The 18,772-nt window shown below is 32.4% G+C and overlaps 1 protein-coding gene across 2 annotated transcripts; it reads left to right on the forward strand.

The window, feature by feature from the left end:
• On the forward strand, positions 2,933 to 6,607 carry LOC105180135. Of its 2 annotated transcripts, none has more exons than XM_011103824.1 (3): positions 2,933 to 3,909; positions 5,353 to 5,712; positions 5,801 to 6,607. In XM_011103824.1, the coding sequence occupies exons 1-3, from the start codon at positions 3,763 to 3,765 to the stop codon at positions 6,572 to 6,574; spliced, it is 1,281 nt and encodes a 426-aa protein (XP_011102126.1). In that variant the 5' UTR covers positions 2,933 to 3,762; the 3' UTR covers positions 6,575 to 6,607. The 2 variants fall into 2 exon arrangements, with proteins under 2 accessions (XP_011102126.1, XP_011102179.1); XM_011103877.1 differs by having other exon boundaries at positions 2,933 to 3,242.

An 18,772-nucleotide genomic window follows, 5' to 3' on the forward strand; every position in this document is an offset into this window, starting at 1 on the left:
ATATTAACAAAAAAAATCGGAAGAAAGTTCATATTTATCCAAAATTAACTTATATTTACTCCCCTCTTTTGATGTTTGAAATAATTACACATAGATCCCCTGTGGTTTGAAAAATTGCATATAATATCCCTGAGGTTTGCTTCTGTCTAACAAATTAATAAGTCTTTCCGTAAGTCAAATTTCACCGTATGTGTTGATATTATAGAAAAAAAATCGAAAAAAATTTACATTTACCCACGATTGACTTATTGCATGTCACATAAATTTTTTATAACCAAATTACCCTATACGTCTTCACGCGTTAATGCAGGTGAGGAGGTATATGTTCACCGTTATAAAGATAGTTTAGTCTCCAAAAAATTATTTGACCTGTAATAAGTTAGAAATAAGTCAATCGAGGGTAAATATCAATTTTTATTCAGTTTATTCTATTAATATCGTCAAATTCAGTTAATTTTGACTGACATGATTATTTATTTGTTAGACGAAAATAAATTTCAAAAATATTGATTATAATTTCTCAAATCATAAGAGATTTATATATAATTATACTAAATGTAAAGAGATGGAAGTATAGTTATCCCAGAAAGTAAATATAATTTATGTGATACCTCTTTTTGTCTTTCCCTCGACTCTTCTCACATTACACTTTCTTCATACTCTATAGGGGCAATCAATTTCTTTTTTTATTAATTAATCATAATAATTTATTTATATTTTTCTTTGTATAGGAATAATTTATCAATAGTGACCACTTTATATGCTATTCTTGTCCCTAATTATCATATAGTGTCAAGATCAAAATTATTTTCGCTTAATATATAATTTTGTGACAATTTTAGAATTGTTATTTGATATCTTTTCATTAATATTATATTTTTTTTGTTGTGTGTTTTTTCCCAAGCACTATCTAATTAGTTTTTATCGATTCACTTTTTTATAAACACTATCCACTTTTGATTCTACGTATCTCAACTTCCACAATAATATTTATAACCTATTTTAACAACTAAAAATATTAGTATTAAAATTATATATAAGTATTAATAAATTATTTAAAATTAATTAAATATTAAGTAATAAATTATTAATAAATAATGATTAATAAACAAATAAAAACAGAAAAATAAAATAAAAAATTGGTGTCGTTGTCCGACTTCGGAAAATTCTACAAAAAAATAAAAATGGTGAGTATGACGACTCACATTACTTTTATAAAATTTTATTATTTTATAGTTATTGTGCAATTTATATTTTTCTTTAGAATATTTGTTTAAATAAACCAAAAGGAATGGTGGAAAAACAATTGAAAATTGAGCACAAAATAGATGAATAGTGTTTTTTCCGATTTCTAATAATAAAAAAATAAGTCAAAATAAAGAAAAACATTTTGACGCAAACATCAGGTCTATTTTGGGCCATGTGAAAAAATGAACCCACATATGGGTTATTTCTTGACATAAAATGTTCCAAGTTGATGAGAGACAGGGCATTTACCATAATTCCTTAAAGACTTGCACTAAGTGATGCGTTCATATGATGATTGTCGCATTTCATAGATAATGATGTATGACGTCTGCGCACTTTTGTGGTGTTTGATAAATATTTATCAAGTTCACTGAACTGACTCGTAGGAGTTGTCTTATGGAAGCCAATGGGTATAATCGATATGACTAGAACTAGTTGACTGCGATAGTACATGAATTAGTCCTTCGACTTGAGGAGCCACAGTAGCTTTGTGTACGGGGCCACTGTATCTTGGTCATAGCTGACGTGGCTACGTAAATACGTGGTTACCAAAAAGCCATGTATCAATGCAGTCAGAACGTCTATGGAGGTTCGTGTTCGAAGAAAGAATGATGGTGATCTCCTATGTCTTCTATGTTGTGTATTTTTCAGAAGTTCATGGGAACAGTTGTCGATCAAACAGGAAAAGTGTTTCCAATATTGATTGAGGAGACACCCAAACAGAAATACATAGATATCGAAGTCCAAGATGGGAACCGATTACGAATTCCATGCTCTTAACTTCGATCAGGAGATTGCTTGATGGAGGAACCGTATCTATATAGTACGCTCAGCTTACAGGTTCACGAAGATTGACCTATTCCCTAGTGCCATGGAGTACTGCTAGATGGCCACCCACGTTAATGGGTACCATATAATTAATGAGTTAATTGAGGGTAATTAATTAAATATAATTTAATTAATCTGAGCAAGTTAATTTCCAATTAAATTGTATATGATACAAGCCCAAGTCTAGCTGAGTAGTGAACCGACAGGGTCACACACAAATCCATGATAAAATTCTCGAAAATAATTCGTTTTGATTAATTGTGGAGAAGAAAAAGCAAAGTTGACCTTGTCTTCTTATGAAGAAGCAAAGTCGAACTTGTCCTCTTGAGAAGAAGAAGTAAAATTGAACTTCTCTTCGTAATGTGACAATATAATTTTTTCTCTTTTCAAAAAGAAGATTTGCAAAGTCGGATTTTTCTTCTTGAGAAAAAGAAGTAAAATTGAACTTCTCTTCGTAATATGACAAAATAGTTATATCTCTTTTCAAGAAGAAGAAGCAAAGTCGGATCTGTCTTCTTGAGAAAAAGAAGTAAAATCAAACTTCTCTTCATAATATGACAAAATGGTTTTGTCTCATTTCAAGAAGAAAAAGCAAAATTGGATTTGTCTTCTTGAGATGAAGAAGTAAAATTGAACTCTTCGTAATGTAACAAAATGATTTTATCTCATTTAAAGAAGAAGTAAAATGGAACTTCTCTTAATAATATGACGAAATAGTTTAGTCCCTTTTCAAGAAGGAGAATCCAACTTGTCTTCCTCTTTTGAAGAAGAGGAAGACAATTTGAATTTGGCCTCATTTGAGATCTATAAATAGGAGAGCTTATTGTTGAAAATTATATACATAAGTTATCCTCTCTTGATCTCTTTACTAGTTTTGCTCTCTTGTTCTTGTTCTCTCAAATGAGAAACGAGCTCTCTTGTCTTCTCCATCGATCAATTGTTGATCTACTATAATCCTTTAACACCTACTAGCATAGGGTTAAAGAGATTCCGTCATAGGTGGCGTGGACTATTTTTAGAGGGAAGACACTTGTGTTCCTACCGTGACGATAACCGAACACCGTTCACTTTGTCAAGCAATTAGTAGCCGTTTCCACTGTTGGTTTGGAACGGGGTTCGTTCTTGAGAACGTTCAATCACCTACATTAAACAGAGTGCACCAAAAGGTTGATATCCTAAACAATTCAATTTACTCTTTTTTGCATGAGATCTGCGTCGTAGCAGCAACTAGACGGGCGATTTGATCGCTAATTACAGTATTATATTGTAATTTAAACTCTAATTTCAGCTGCGTTTTACGTCTCAAGGGCTATAGAAAACTAATACGTCTAAGGTAAGCTTTAGTAGTGAAACAGACCACTAGAAGAAAGATTGAGCAAAATTAAAAAATAAAGGCAAATTTGATCATTGAAAGGCCATCGAAGAATCAAATATAGTTGAATATGATGAAAACTCAGGGATGGTTTGGTTGTGTTTTCAATGGGATTTTTCTCACTTTTTACTGTTTGAGAATGTGGGAATGTGTTTGTTTTGTACCTTTTTTAGTGAGAATGCATTCCCAATTCATTTCTCAATTTCAAATTTAATAGGTCAAATAGGCTTGTCATAGTTGTCTTTTCTTGTCAGCCACTATTTGCTTCTTTCCCATCAATTAAAATTGGTTTTCTCTCTCAACCATTCCTTTCAATGGACTTCTCAAATAAAACCAGCTCTCCTCCTCCTTCTTCTTCCCCTGAAACTCACCCACGGATCCATCCGTTTTTTACGAACGTCGAGTCGTGTGGTTCGAACAACATAACTTGCCGGAAGAGAAAGCGCGGCACTCGAACGAAGGTTAGCTCTGTACCACGTACCGTCTGTTTATGTTGTTTTCTTCAGTGCAGAAACAGAAATATGAAATTTGTAGTAGTGATCGAGATGCTGATAGGAATTTTCTTCTCCATTAGTATAGTGTTCAGCTGCGAGAAACTTCATGTAGTAGTTAGTGCTTGTTTTCGGCTGCGATTAAGCATACTTGTAATTTTTTTTTTGTTGGTAAATAAATGCAATTTCTTAATCCATTCGCCCCTTTTGTCGTGATTATTTTGTGAATTAAGTTATACCAAAATCACATTTAGATTACATTAAGACAATAGATTAACCGCATATTCTCCATAAGTAAATAATTAGGAAGGAAGAGAGAGGATGATTAACAGCATATTCTCTTTTATACTACAGCATTCTAATTCATATCTTACATCTCAAATCTTGAATGAGGTTGATGAAGGCTGTAGCTATGCTTTTGATTTGATACGTTTTCAGTTCCCATAAACTAACAGAGGAAAGATCAAATCTGAGTAATTTTCTTGTTCGATAAAGTTTAGTGCTGAATTGAAGTTTGCTCATTACTTTGAAAATTGTCAAAATATTTTTACTTGTTACTTGAGTTCGAATTGTGTCTATTTGGATTGAAGCTCATTCACTTCTCAAGTACTAACAGCTATATGGTACTGTACATAATTTGAAAAATCATAGATAAAAGAACTTTATACAACCTCAGAAACTATTGGGAAAAATCCAGGAAGAACCTTAGAAGAAAGGTATAATGCATTCAACATATATAGATTAATGTTGTGACTTTTGAATTTAGAGATGGATGAGGCAACAGTCATACATATTTCACTTGTAAGATCTATAACAATAAAAAGAATTTAAAGATGGATGAAGCAAAAGTCAGTAATGAAATCATCTTGCTTTTTATTACAATAAAAAGAATAACCAATATTAAGGACTTGAATGTTCTCTTATATCGCCAATTTCAAGTTAAAGAATACATTTCGTATGACTCATATTTACATTGTTCGAAGGAGTAACTCCTTTCAATTTGAACTTCCATAAGAACATTCATAACACTCATCAAATTCACAAGTTCGATTTATTCTTCTCACTTGACTAAGACTGTTTAATGGCATTTCTCTATTAACTAATGTCCTATTTTTTACGTTTCTATACATATAATGAGATGGTATCCATATTTAGATCATGTTCTAATGAAACAATACAATAATATTTATTATACACATGTTATATGCTAATGAAATAATACAATAATATTTAGTGGATTGTACTTACTACCAATAATAAATAAAATAATTACAAAAATTTATAATAATGATTAATTACAGTAAATTACAAATAGTGAAGAAATATTGTTTATACTTACAAATGTGAAGTTATGAGTTATGATTAATACTTTAGATTTTTTCACTTACGTCGTGACTTTAACTTACATGGTAGATGAGTCGAAAGGGGAAGGAGGCATGTAATACGTCTTCGGATCCAAAGTCACGGACTGACGATGCTTGGTGGGATATGCCACAGGTGTCATTGCTCATCGAATTAATGTATGAGCATTTCAAGAAAGGACACCTTCTGTCATCAACATTTAGTGAGCAAATTTGGCGTGAGATCGGGAATGAATTGTCCCAACGTAATAAAACACAATACATAGTTGCGCAGCTTAAAGGTAAGGCTAACAGGTTTCGAATGCTTTGGCGTAAGTTTTACGATTTGGTGTACAAACGGACTGGTTTTGGTTGGGACCCAACAACGTGCACCGTGACTGCATCAGAGGATCGTTGGGCTGAATGGATCGCGGTAATTGTATTACATTTCTCCTATTTATTTGATAAATCTATTCATCATTTATTGACATACGTCAACTAAAGTGTGACTGGTTATGTAGGCTAATCCGAGAGAATCTGGCTTGAAAAAGAAGGGTCTTCCTCATTTCGATTTATGTACTGAGATGTTCTCATCTTCTGTGGCCACTGGTAGCCATGCCCGTTCTTCTGCCATGCCTCCTGTATCCAACAATGACAATGATGACGTTGATGTAAGCTACCCTACAATGGCTACTGGTAATCCACTTGAATCCGGGCCCGAGCAAATTCCAACAGCAAGAAGAGGTCGGCAGCGAAAAGGGGAGCAAAGTGATCGGTTGAAGCGAGTTGATAAATGCATTGATGCCATAACCGCTTGCAGTGAAGTCAAAACTCAGAAGCTGACAAATGTTATGAACGATAATATTGGAGAATGTCATCGAGCGGGCGTAATGTCAACGTCACTCAACAATCGGCAAGCCCATTCACCAAAAGAGTTATTTAATCAACGTCACTCACAGTTGCGTAATGTCATCGAGCGGGCGTTTGATGTGCTAAAGAACAGATTCCCAATTCTGAAAGGACCTATGCCGCCATACAGCTTAGATCGTCAACGAGATCTTGTCATCGCATGTTGTGTGATCCACAACTTCATACGGAAGTTTGGCATAGATGACCAATTTTTTGAACATGGGGAACGGGGAGAGTTTGACGATCTCGACAATGAAGCAAATGACCAGTATCGTCGTTTGCCTCAACAATCGCAACAAGACATTGATACGCAAGCGGCATTCCGCGATGCAATGGCCGGTCATTTGTGGTCTGATCGAGATACCGGTAACGACAATACTGATTAAATTTTTGTATTTGCAAATGGGGTTGAGGATTAATGGCCAATTATATTTTTATATGTCTTTACATATATATATATATGTCTCCACCTATATCTATCTATCTATGTACATATATATATATTCAATATGCCGGGTGAAATATAATTTCAAAATATATAAATAACAATAATCAACATATAATCAATATAAATGTAATCTACAAAAAATTATTATAATTTTATATAAATTAAATACACATCAAATCAAATGTCAATGGCTTGTGGAAGGAAACGAGGTTTCCAAGAAAATTTGCAGCAAAATGTTTATGCTCATCAATGATCTATTTGCATCAATTTTAATAAAATATACAGCACTTCTTTTTATATAATTAAAACGGTCCAAAATAATATGTAAATTGATTATTAAAATATATACATATAAAAATAATGTTGATACTTAAAAATAATATTGATACATATTAAAATATATACATATAAAAATAATTTATTTATATTAAAATATATAAATGAAAGAATGATATAGATTATTACAAAGAATTATAATTTTATATAAATTAAATACACATCAAATCAAATAACAATTGCTTGTGGAAGGAAGCAATGAGAGTTTTTCAAGAAATTTGCAACAAAATTGTTTATATAATGATGTATTTTGCATCAAATTTTACTAATATGTCCATATTTTTTAGTGTAATTTCCATGCAATCTTCCAATTTAACACCATATATATATAATCACATCAAACTTTTTATTTGTGCACCAATTGAACTACATTCTTCGGCAGAAACTTGCAGCAAATTATCTCTACTTCTTTGAGCAAAAGTTCATCTAAAATTTTGTTCTCCTTCAATATGGTGATATCCGGATACATATTTCAAGATGTGGTTTTCTATCGTGAATGGTGGACAAGGGAGATGGAGGACGTATTCGTCCAATCTCTCATATACTGCAAATGGCTCGGTATATGGCGCGCAAACGAACGCACCATGCAAGCCATCAATTCCGCCATACTCGACGTAAATAGAGATTTCAACACGCAACTAAGCTACGTTTCGGCGCAGAATAGAGTTTTCCAATTGCGACAACGCTTTTATACGCTCCAATAGGTGGAAAATCACCCGGGCGTTACATGGAACCACGATGAAAGGAAACTAACGGCCGACGACCAAGTATGGAATGCCATTGCCCGGGTACGTTTCAAAATTTTTTATGTTTGGATATTGCAAATTTCGTTTATTTTTTAGTAATACAAATTTATAAAATTGTTCGGTACGCTAATGAATAGGAGAATCTAATGCCTCGTTGCTACCAAAATGCGTACGAGCCAAAATGGGAAGAGTTGTGTGAGCTCTTCGATGTCGATGAGAACATTGACATTCCGGTACCGGACGAGGAGGAAGAAGATGACGATGATGTTCTTTTCTCGGAGCCTCCTATCGTCATTTTTGATCCAATCCGCATTGATCCGTCGTCGAGCTCGGACAACGAAAATGGCACGTCCAATGCGGCGCCGCCGGAGGAACCCCCTACTACACCAAAATGATTGTAATTTTTTTTTTAATTTGAAGATTTTATTTTTATGTAAGGCATTGATGCTTAATATAGTCCCATTTCACGTCTTCTTTTATGCTTAATAATAAAATTTGTTTGTCTTTTACATGAATCTTGTAATTATGAAAAATATATTTAGTCCCATTCACGTCTTTTTTTTCTATTAATATATAGAACAGTAATTCATATGACCGAAATAGATATTTTTTTATTACATTTATATAAAATGACATCACAACAAATTAAATTGAATTATCATTTGATCATTTTTTTTGTTCGATCGAAATTGATATTATTCTTTAATGTAAATAAATTACATGAATTACTAAAAATAAAAGAAACAAAACAAAAGATCCAATCACAGGTGATGTGTATACCAGAAGTTAGTAAACTTTATAAATTGGTGCATTGTTGAGGCCATTTTCCCTTTGATTTCATCTTACAGAACTTAGTAGATATATATATATATATATTCCGAAATTACTGGGTTATGGTGATGGCCTGGACTTGAGCGAGTCCGGTCACGTGTAGCGGCAATTATCATAAGTTGCACCATAAACAATTAAACCGTTTCAATTAAAATAAAATTAGAGAATTTTGCAATAATGAAATGTCTCCATAGTAATTTGCAACAATAAAAAGTGTCAATTTATTTGCATTTATTTTTCGCCTCATTTCCAAACGGATGGTCTATGATTTATTGAACTAAATAAATTATAATATAAGTCATCTTGACACGGAACAATACTTTCAATTCTCTAAAGTTTGTCATATTGTAATTACATGCCTTTCAATTTTTTTCGTTTCACAGTTAATCACTCATATGATTTAAATATCTAATAAAATATTTTTACAATTTTTGATTTCTTTTTTGTTCAATTCATTCTTTTGTTTTTCATCCACATTTTTTGGATTTATTTGCACCAATGAAATTGGGTTTTTCTTACTGGACTATTAATTTATTTTAATTTATTATATAATGATTCAGTTAATTATTCATGACAATTAATTTAGATAAATTTAAATTAATATAAATAGAATTAAAATAATATAAAAAGGAGACAAACATTCAATCAATTAGGTCAACCCTCATAACTAATTTCTGTTACATCAAAAGTACATATACCTATATTCAACATTCTCACACCTATATACATACATTTGGAAACAACTAAACCAAACATATTCTCAATTTTCGCACAAAAACCAATAAAGCATTTCCATCCCATTTTCAAAAGTTGGAAATTGAAAATGAAAATGAAAACACAACCAAACCAGCCCTCATATTCTCACTAGCTATTTTGTCAATTGATGCTTCCAAGTATTAGGTGTTGGATTCGATATTTAATAATCATATGTTTTCTTATCCGAGCTGGTTTTTTAGATTTAAAGAACTAAATGATGGTGTTGGTTACACAACAAATAATATTTATTTTATTACAAATGAAATTAGTTCAATCTGTTTGAAGAATCAGGATGGATCAATTACAACTTTTAATAAATGTTTGATAGGTAGAAAATTGATGAAAAATCTATTTTCCACCGTGAACTTTTGAATCAAAATAGTTCGAAGTGAGAGCAAAAGATGGTGCATTGGAAATCATTTATGGTACCTCTTGGTGATGGAGGGAATTCAAAAAGACAAAATTTGTACCGCTAGCTACTTCATCACCTGGTGCTTTTGATATTGGGATGTCGATTTTAGCATGTAGTCATATGATGTTTCCTCATCAAAGTTGGTTCTTTGATTTTAAAAAACTAAATGATGAAGTTGTCTGCACAACAAATAATATTCATCTTATCACATGTCGAATTGGTTCAATCTGTTTGAATAATCAAGATTGGTCAATTATAACCTTAATAGGTGTTCAATATGTACAGAAACTGATGAAAAATCTCATTTTAGTGGGAACTTTAGAATCAAAATGGTCAGAAGTGAGATAAAAAATGGTGATATGAAAATTATTTCTGGTGCACACGTGGTGATGAAGGTTATTTGAAAAAAAATATTTGTACCACTATTTGGGTAGTACAGTTATTGAAACTGCTGCAGCAACTTCCATGAATAATGGGAAAAAATCGGAAGGGATTAGGCTATAATATATGTGCTTGGGACATGAATGTGATAAATCCTCGAACTCGTTCATAAAATAAGGATTGTTGAAGAGAGTTCAATCTTTGAAATTGGATTAATGTGAGGATTGCATCAAAGGAAAACAGAGAAGAGCGAAATTTAGAACAAAATTCCACAATACTTAAGGGATTTTGAATTATGTTCATTGTGATGTATAAGGCCCCTAAAAAACAAGCTCTTTATGAGAAAAACACTATTATGTCACACTTGTTAATGATTATTTTCGGAGAGTTTGGGTGTGCATGATGAAGATAAAGCATGAAGGGTTAGGAGTGTTCCTCAGATGGAAAAAGATGAGGAGAACTTAGACAGGCATAGGAATCAAATGCCTATATACAGACAATGGTGGAGAATACATAAATGATCCATTTGAGGAAATCTCTAAACATGAAGGCATTGCCAGACACTTCATTCAATCGAACTTTGCTGGAGAATATTCAATGTTTGCTATTTAATGATGGGTTGGATAGAAAATTTGGGTGAGGACTATGATATCTCGTCAATCATCTACCGACTACTATTATTGATGGAAAATTTCTATTGGAGAAACGATTTGGTAAGCCTACTATAGATTATGACTGCTAACATATGTTTGGTTCCAATATAAACTATCATGTTAATGGATCTAAGTTAGATCTAAGAGCAAAGAATGTGATATTTATGGGGCTAACCATTGGCATAAGAGATTGTCATCATAGTGCCCGAACACAAAAAAAAATCAATAGGATGTAACATTTTATGAGTCTACCATATTGAAGAAGGTATGAACTAAACACTCAAATGGTGTTCTGAAACCAATGGAGTTTTAAAGAGTTGTAGTTCTAGCAAATGATCATCTCGCAGCCCAGCAGAGGTCGCATGAGGGTTTTACTCTTCTCCGGAATGTGAGCCGGTGGTCATAGGCTTTGCTCACCAACTTATACTTGGTTAGTTTGGAGTCCTGCTGTTGGTAAACTTTATTTTATGTATATAGTTATCCGAGGCAAATATGTAATATCCAGTAGATTTGATTCGCAGTAGATCTTTTTTTCTATTCGGATAAGTGTTTGGGATGCGGATTTTGAATTCTATCGAATAATGCAGAAAAATACTTGGGATCTATTTAACGGTGGTTTGGATCACAATCTAAGGATTTTTAGTTTTACTGAAACCACTCTAATCCACGAGAAGGATTGTTGTACCTCTTCTTAAAATAAAAGTCATAGTAGAATAAAATATAGTTGAGTGTGATAAAAATTCATATTTCTCACTAGTTACTTCCTTAGTTGGTTCTTTTGATGTTTGTATGTTGAATTCAACATTGGATCATCATATTTTTCCTCATAGGGATTGGTTTTTTTTTTATTTTAAAGAACTAAATGGGAGTTGTCTACAGAACAAATAATATTCATCTGATCACATATGGAATATGTTCAATCCGATTGAAAAATCAAGACGAATCAATTACAACCTAAATAGGTGTTCGATATATACTGAAATTGATGAAAAAATCTCAATTTCATGGGAACTTTAGTATCAAAATGGTTATAAGTAAGAGCAAAAAATGGTGCGATGAAAATAATTTCTGTTGCACGCGTGATGATGAAGATTATTCAAAAAATAATAATAATTTACCACTATTTTGGTAGTACATGCATTGAACTTGTTGGAGCAACTTCCACGGATGATTAAGAGTCAAAAGAAACCAGACTATGACATGTGCGTTTAGGATAAGCAATTGATAAATCCTTGAACTTTATCATAAAATAAGAATTATCGAAAGGAGTACGATCTTCCAACCTCGATATATGTAAGCATTGCATCAAAAGAAAATAGACAGGTGTGAAATTTGGAATAATAATCCCCAATACTCAAAGGATTTTGGATTATATTCATTCTGGTGTATGGGGTTCCTTTAAAACAAGTTCTTTAGAAAGAAAATACTATTATGTCCAATTTGTTGATGATATTCCTAAAGAATTTGGAAATACACGATGAAGACAAAAGATGAAGCGTTATGGGTATTCCTCATATAGAATAAGATAATGGGAACTTAGACATGCAAACTGATCAAATGTCTCCTTACGAATAATGCTGGAGAACACGAACGTGATCCTTTTGAGAAAATCTATAAAGATGGAGGCATTATCGGATAATTTATTATCAAGTCTACAGCACAACAAAATAGAGTGTCAAAACGTATAAATTAAACTTTGTTGGAGAAAGCTTGATGTATGTTATTAAATATTAGGTTGGATAGAAATATTTGAGTTGAAACTGTGATATACGCATGACATTTTATCAATCATCTACCGTCTACTGTTGTTGATGGAAAAACATCATTTAACAAATGGTTTGGTAAGGTTGTTACACATTATGACTCCTTACATATGCTTGGTTCCACTATTTATTTTTATGTTAAGGAATAAAAATGGATCCAAGAGCAAAGAAGATGATATTTAAGAAGATCACCTCCGAAATAAAAAGTTATTGTCATAGTGCCCAAAGACAAAGAAAATAATCTTCAACAGAGACGTAACTTTTGATGAATCTACCATGTTAAAGAAAGTAGATACTGAAAAATCAATTGGTGCTCTGAAACAGGTTTATGTTTGAAACAGTTATAATTTCAACAATTGACCATTCAACGCCTTGACCAAAGTAGCATAACAATTTTGCTCTTCTCGAATTATGGGATTCGCCTAGATTTGCTCATCAGCTTATACTTGTTCAGTTTGTATTTCTGTTGCTGGCAAAGTTTTTGTTATATATATAGTTATTTGAGCTCAAATATCTAATATCAGATAAATTTGATTTGATGTCGATTTCTTTTTCTTTTTGCATAAGTGTTTGGGATGTGTATTTTGAATTCTATTAGATGATATAAAAAAATATTTAGAATCTATTTAAAGGTTGTTGGGATCACTTTTTGAGGAGTTTGAGTTTCTTAAAACCACTCTACTCCAAGAGAAGGTTGTTGTCTCTTTTCATGAAGTTTGTGTTGCTACATACAGTTATGAATTTAAAAAAAAATCAGGGAATTCAAATGGAGATGCGGAAATTTGGGGCGTTCTCAAAATCGTCTAAAAGTAAAAGGGAATGGGGGTGTCTTTTGTCATGAAATAGACCTGTAGAAGAAAGATTGAGCAAAATTAAAAAAATAAAGATAAATAGATTAAAGAAAGAACATAGCAGAATCAAATGTAGCTGAGTGTGATGAAAACTCATATTTCTCACTAGTTATTTCGTCAACTGGTGCTTTTGACGTTTGTGTGTTGGATTCCTTATATGTAGTCACCATAAGTTTCCTCATCAAGGCCAGTTCTTTCATTTTAAAGAACTAATGACAGAATTATCTACACAACAAATAATATTCATCCTATCACATATGAAATTGGTTCAATCCATTTGAATAATCATGATGGATCAATTATAACCTCAATAGATGTTCGGTATGTATCGAAGTTGATGAAAATCTCATTTTATGGGAACATTTGAATCAAAATGGTTCGAAATGAGAGCAAAAGGTAGTGTGTTGAAAATAATTTCTGGTGCATTTGTGGTGATGGAGGGAATTTACAAAAATCATTATTTGTACCACTATTTGAGTAGTACATTATTGGAGCTAATGCAACAACTTCCACAGATGATCTCAGAGTAAGAAGGAATCATACCATGACATACGTGCTTGGAACAAGTGAGAAATCCTTGAATGTGATCATAAAACAAAGATTGTTTTGAAAGGAGTGTAATCTTCCAAATCTGATTTATGTGAGCATTACATGAAATGAAAACAAACATGCATGAACTTGAAACAACAATCCACAATACTCAGTGGGTTTTAGATTATGTTCATTCTTTGTATGGGGTCTTTTATAAACAAGTTCATTATGAGGGAAACACTACTATGTCATCTATGTTGATCATTTTTTTTTCTTGACTAAGGAGGATCAGTGTTGGTTCCCCAACTATTCTCCACGTGACTCGACCCCATGACCAAAGTCATGGGTGCAAGGTGTTCTTGCAACAAACCACCTTACAGGAAATTCAATATATGCTATGCAGTGCTGGGTTGGAACTGTGACATGCACATATCATATCGTCAATCATCAACTGTCTACTTCCATTTATGCAAAAAACCATTAGATAAATGGTTTGACAAGCCTGCTAGATTATAACTCCTTGCATGTGTTTGGTTCATTACACAATATCATGTTAAGGAATTAAATTAGTTGGATCCAAGAGCAACAACGATGATATTTATGTTGATCACCTCAGGCATAAAAGGTTATCACTTAAGGTGATTGGAGATAAAGAAATAATCTTCAGCATAGATGTAATCTACCATGTTAAAGAAGGTTGATGTTGAGCAGTCAAATGGTGCTTCCAAACAGGTGGAGTTTGAAAGAATTGTAAATGAAGAAACTGATAATGATTTTCATTCATCATAAGGAGACTCAGATGAAGATGAGGTCCAAAACCAAGACCTCCCACAACAACATGAATCAATTGTAACTAGCAAACCAAAAAAATTATCAGTAAGCCTGTTCATTTTGCTGATATGGTGACTTGTGCTTCTTTAATTGCAACTGATGACATTCTTATCACTTATAATGAAGCAGTCAAAAGTTTAAAGTAAGATAAGCAGATTTGCCATGAACAAAGAAATACATTCTTTTTATAAGAATTAGACATGGACATTAGTCAGTCTCCCAAAGAGAAAGAAGACGATTGGGTGCAAATTATAAACACAAAGAAAGAAGGATTTCATGGCCAAGAAAACGTTCCCTGTAAAGCAAAATTGGTGGCTAAAGGCTACGTTCAGAAACAGGTGTAATGAGGTATTTTCTCCAGTTGTGAAGCATTTCTCTATTAGAATTTTGTTAGCTTTAGTAGCACATTTAGATTTAGAACTAGTTTTGTTGGATGTAAAAAATGCATTTTTACACAAAGACTTGCTAGAGGAGATCTATGACCCAGCCAGAAGCTTTCGAAATTGTTGAAAAACAAAATTTGGTGTATAAACTTAAAAAATCTTTGTGTGGGTTGATGCAATCTAGCTCCAGAGGAGTGACACAAGAGATTTGACAAGTTTATGATAGGACAAACATACATAAGGAGCAAGTACAATCAATCTGTGTATTTGCACAAGCTACAAGATGGATTATTTGTATATCTTTTTCTCTATGTTGATGATATCTTGATAGCTTCCAAGAGTCGGATTAAAATTGTAAAGCTTAAGACTCAAATGAAAATGGAGTTTGAGATAAAGGATCTATGTGAAGCATAGAAGATTCTCGGCATAGAAATCACAAGAGATAGAGGACTAAGGAGGCTTTTCTCAACTCAAAAGCAATATTTGAAAAAAATGCTATATTATTTTGGCTTAAACTAAAAGTCAAAATCGATTAGTACTCCTCTTGCTCCTCATTTCAAACTTGGTGTTTTATCCAATAAAAAGAGTGAAATAGAACGAAAGTACATATCAAGAGTGCTTTATCCAAATATTGTTGGTAGCTTAATAAATGCTATAATATGTAAAATGCCCAAAATTTCACAGGCAGTTGAGTTGATGAGCAGGTATAATGATCCTAGAAAGGAACATTCGCCAGATATGAAATTGATTCTTCGATACATCCAAAATATAATAGATGTTTGATTGATTTTTTAGCAAGAAAAACAACCAGTATGTAATTGGGTATTGGATTCAGACTTTTCTAGTGATTTTAATAAACGAAGATCAACCACTGGCTACAAGTTAGCGAAAAGACCCAATTGGTTGGACATCAACCTTACGGTCAACAATTACTTTGTATACTATGTAAACTGAGTATATGGCAATTGTAGAGGTGGTAAAGGAAGTAATTTGACTTGAAAGGTTATTTTATGAATTGGGAATTGATTAAAAGCACGTCACAATACATTGCAACATTTAGAATGCTATCTAGTATGCAAAGAATCCAGTCTCTCAAGCAAGAATGAAGCACGTTAATGCTCGATATCATTTTATGCGAGAATTCTAGAAGAAGGTAAAGTCAAAATCCAGAAGATTTGGGCCATTAAAACTCCTGCAAATAGGTTGCAAAGTTGTGACTGCAATCAAGTTTTGATTATGTATTTACACTTTATCAACATTGTCAAAATTTGAAGATTGAAATTGTGGACACTATCAAGATTGTGGGAAATAAATGTGAAATTCACCAAGATGGAAATTTGTTAAAAGGTGGTTCATTTGCTAGATTTAATTCATTTGACTAGATCTAATTCCCTTGTCCCATATTACAAAATTTGGAGAAGAACTTCTTATAAATAGAAAGGCTTAGTTTATGGTTAAATCATTCCTCTATATTTGTCATTTATCATATTTTTAAATTTTTTTCTATTTGTAAAATTTAACTTTATAATCTTTTAGTAAGATATTTATTTGATCGTGTTCGATGATTTAAGCATATTTTTAGGATGAGCCTTGTTAAATCGGTTGATGCCTGAACCACATATTTTATCTCTCTTTTTGGCTTTATATTCTTCATATAATTTAATTCTAACATCTTTATTAAGATACGTGTGTAGTTCATACTGTGATCTGTAGAGCTCAAACTACAAAAAAATTATTTTTCATATTGTTACGAGATTTACAATGGGATCTAAAATATCATACTTAGGTTTTTTCTATCTTAAGATCATTTAGGTTTGATCCTTGTGTGCCTTCATTCACAAAATATCTGTTAAAACAATATTAGATTGATTCCAATTACGATACTCGAATACTTAGTGACTTCCATAGTCAGTTTTATGCTTATATATCATTCTAATTTTTTTCCTCTTCTTTTCAATTTATTATTCCCTTATCTTACTTGGATCATCCCAACCCCTTTTGTCAAATTCACACTACTAAGCCCAATAACATATCATTAGCCCAACCCATATAACTCGGCCCATTTCCCATGCAATAGAGTCCGGTGAGCTTTGGATCGGGCCAATTCTACCCCCAAGATCCAAATAAAAAAAACTTGTCATTTAAATTCAGATTATAAAATTGGGTGTACAAACAAAGACAAAACCCCGCTTTTAGACTCCACCTAATACTCATAATATCCTCTAAGAAAATCATATTAAAGTCGTGGGAGGCTTAGGTGGTTCTCAATAAATAAAAAATAAAAATATTATTGGCCACCTCAACCTCAAGTTCATAACGATCTTATTTCTACCATGTTTTTATAGCAGTTGATGGGCCCACATAAATGACATAAACTGGGAGCTTCTTGCAAGTTTACTAATTTAATTTCTTTAATTACCTGCTAATCATTCTTAATATTAAAATTGTTGGTTGATTAAGGAACAGATCCAGTCAGTAAAGCAGCACATCTCACTCTCACTCCCTTTTCCTCAATTGTGTGCGCGCGTGTGCAATATGCATCAAACATAGTACAATTACACTTGTGTGGCCCACCAAGCCAATTATACTTTATTTTTTTGTCAAAATTAATATTTAAATACTTAATCTAATTAAATTTGGACAAAATTGTTTTTTATGTTTACGTTAATTAGTAGAATAAGTAAGACACTAATAACCAAAATAAATATTAATTCTTTTTTAAAAATATTATATATTTTGTTTTAATTCCACTAATAAAATATGTTTGTTATTTAATTTAATTTTTTTATAATCTAGAAAAAATTAATTATAGTGTATGATTGTAAATTTGCAATTTTACTTAGTGGGTCCGGCCCAAAGCTAGTTAAACTACCATTCTTATAATTTGTTGGGCTAGAGGAGATTTTGGGCTTCCGACTAGTTCAAGCCCAATTGACTGGTCAAGGCTAGACGACGACGCCGTTGGATTTGCTCCTCAACCACAATGCACACACAAACAAAATAAAAAAGAAATCCGTTGTGAAAAATTCCATATAAAATTTCCAATTCTGAGGACAAACAAAAGATAAAAGCCTTTCTGCGCAGAGAGAGAGAGAGAGAGGCTTCTGAAGTAAGGAGGAGACAGAAAAAAAAAAAAAAGGATAAATAGAAAAGACGAGAAGAACAAAAATCACCATTGGCGCTGATCTTTCTGAAGAAGAAATCCTCACGTGAAGAGCTTCTCTACTGCAGTCATTCATCCGATCGATCTATTTAGCATGAGAATGCAGTTTCTATTTGTATACATTTTTGTTTTTTGTTATTCTTTTACCTTTTTCTCAATTTTTCGACAATTGTGAAATCGGACAAGGAGAAATAAACACCTAGTGTTCTTCGTAGGCTGAATCTTTTGCTTTTAAATTTCTTTTTTAGGGTTTTGTGGATTTTGTGGTAATATTTAGGGGTTTTCTGGTGAAGTATGTGAGATCATTAGTTCCGGGGGTTAGCGAAAAAAGTTGGTACTTCTTTTCTTTTTTGCTTTTTTCTTTTTTTTCTTTGTGTGTGTGTGTGTGTGTTTTGTGTGTATGAAGATTTGTTGTTTTCCTTTTCTTTGCTTTGGAGAAGGAGAAGAAGATAATAATATTAAGACTGGTAAAGACGCATATTATATATATTGTTGTATT

Source organism: Sesamum indicum, linkage group LG1, assembly GCF_000512975.1.
Source record: "Sesamum indicum cultivar Zhongzhi No. 13 linkage group LG1, S_indicum_v1.0, whole genome shotgun sequence".
Lineage (NCBI taxonomy): Eukaryota > Viridiplantae > Streptophyta > Magnoliopsida > Lamiales > Pedaliaceae > Sesamum > Sesamum indicum.

What these genes read in the sequence shown, in the direction of transcription:
- LOC105180135 (XM_011103824.1), top strand. Translation starts at nt 3,763, where the DNA reads ATGGACTTCTCAAATAAAACCAGCTCTCCTCCTCCTTCTTCTTCCCCT. An exon ending in AGCGCGGCACTCGAACGAAG is followed by an intron (nt 3,910 to 5,352) that starts GTTAGCTCTGTA and finishes CTTACATGGTAG; the next exon opens with ATGAGTCGAAAGGGGAAGGA. An exon ending in GTTGGGCTGAATGGATCGCG is followed by an intron (nt 5,713 to 5,800) that starts GTAATTGTATTA and finishes CTGGTTATGTAG; the next exon opens with GCTAATCCGAGAGAATCTGG.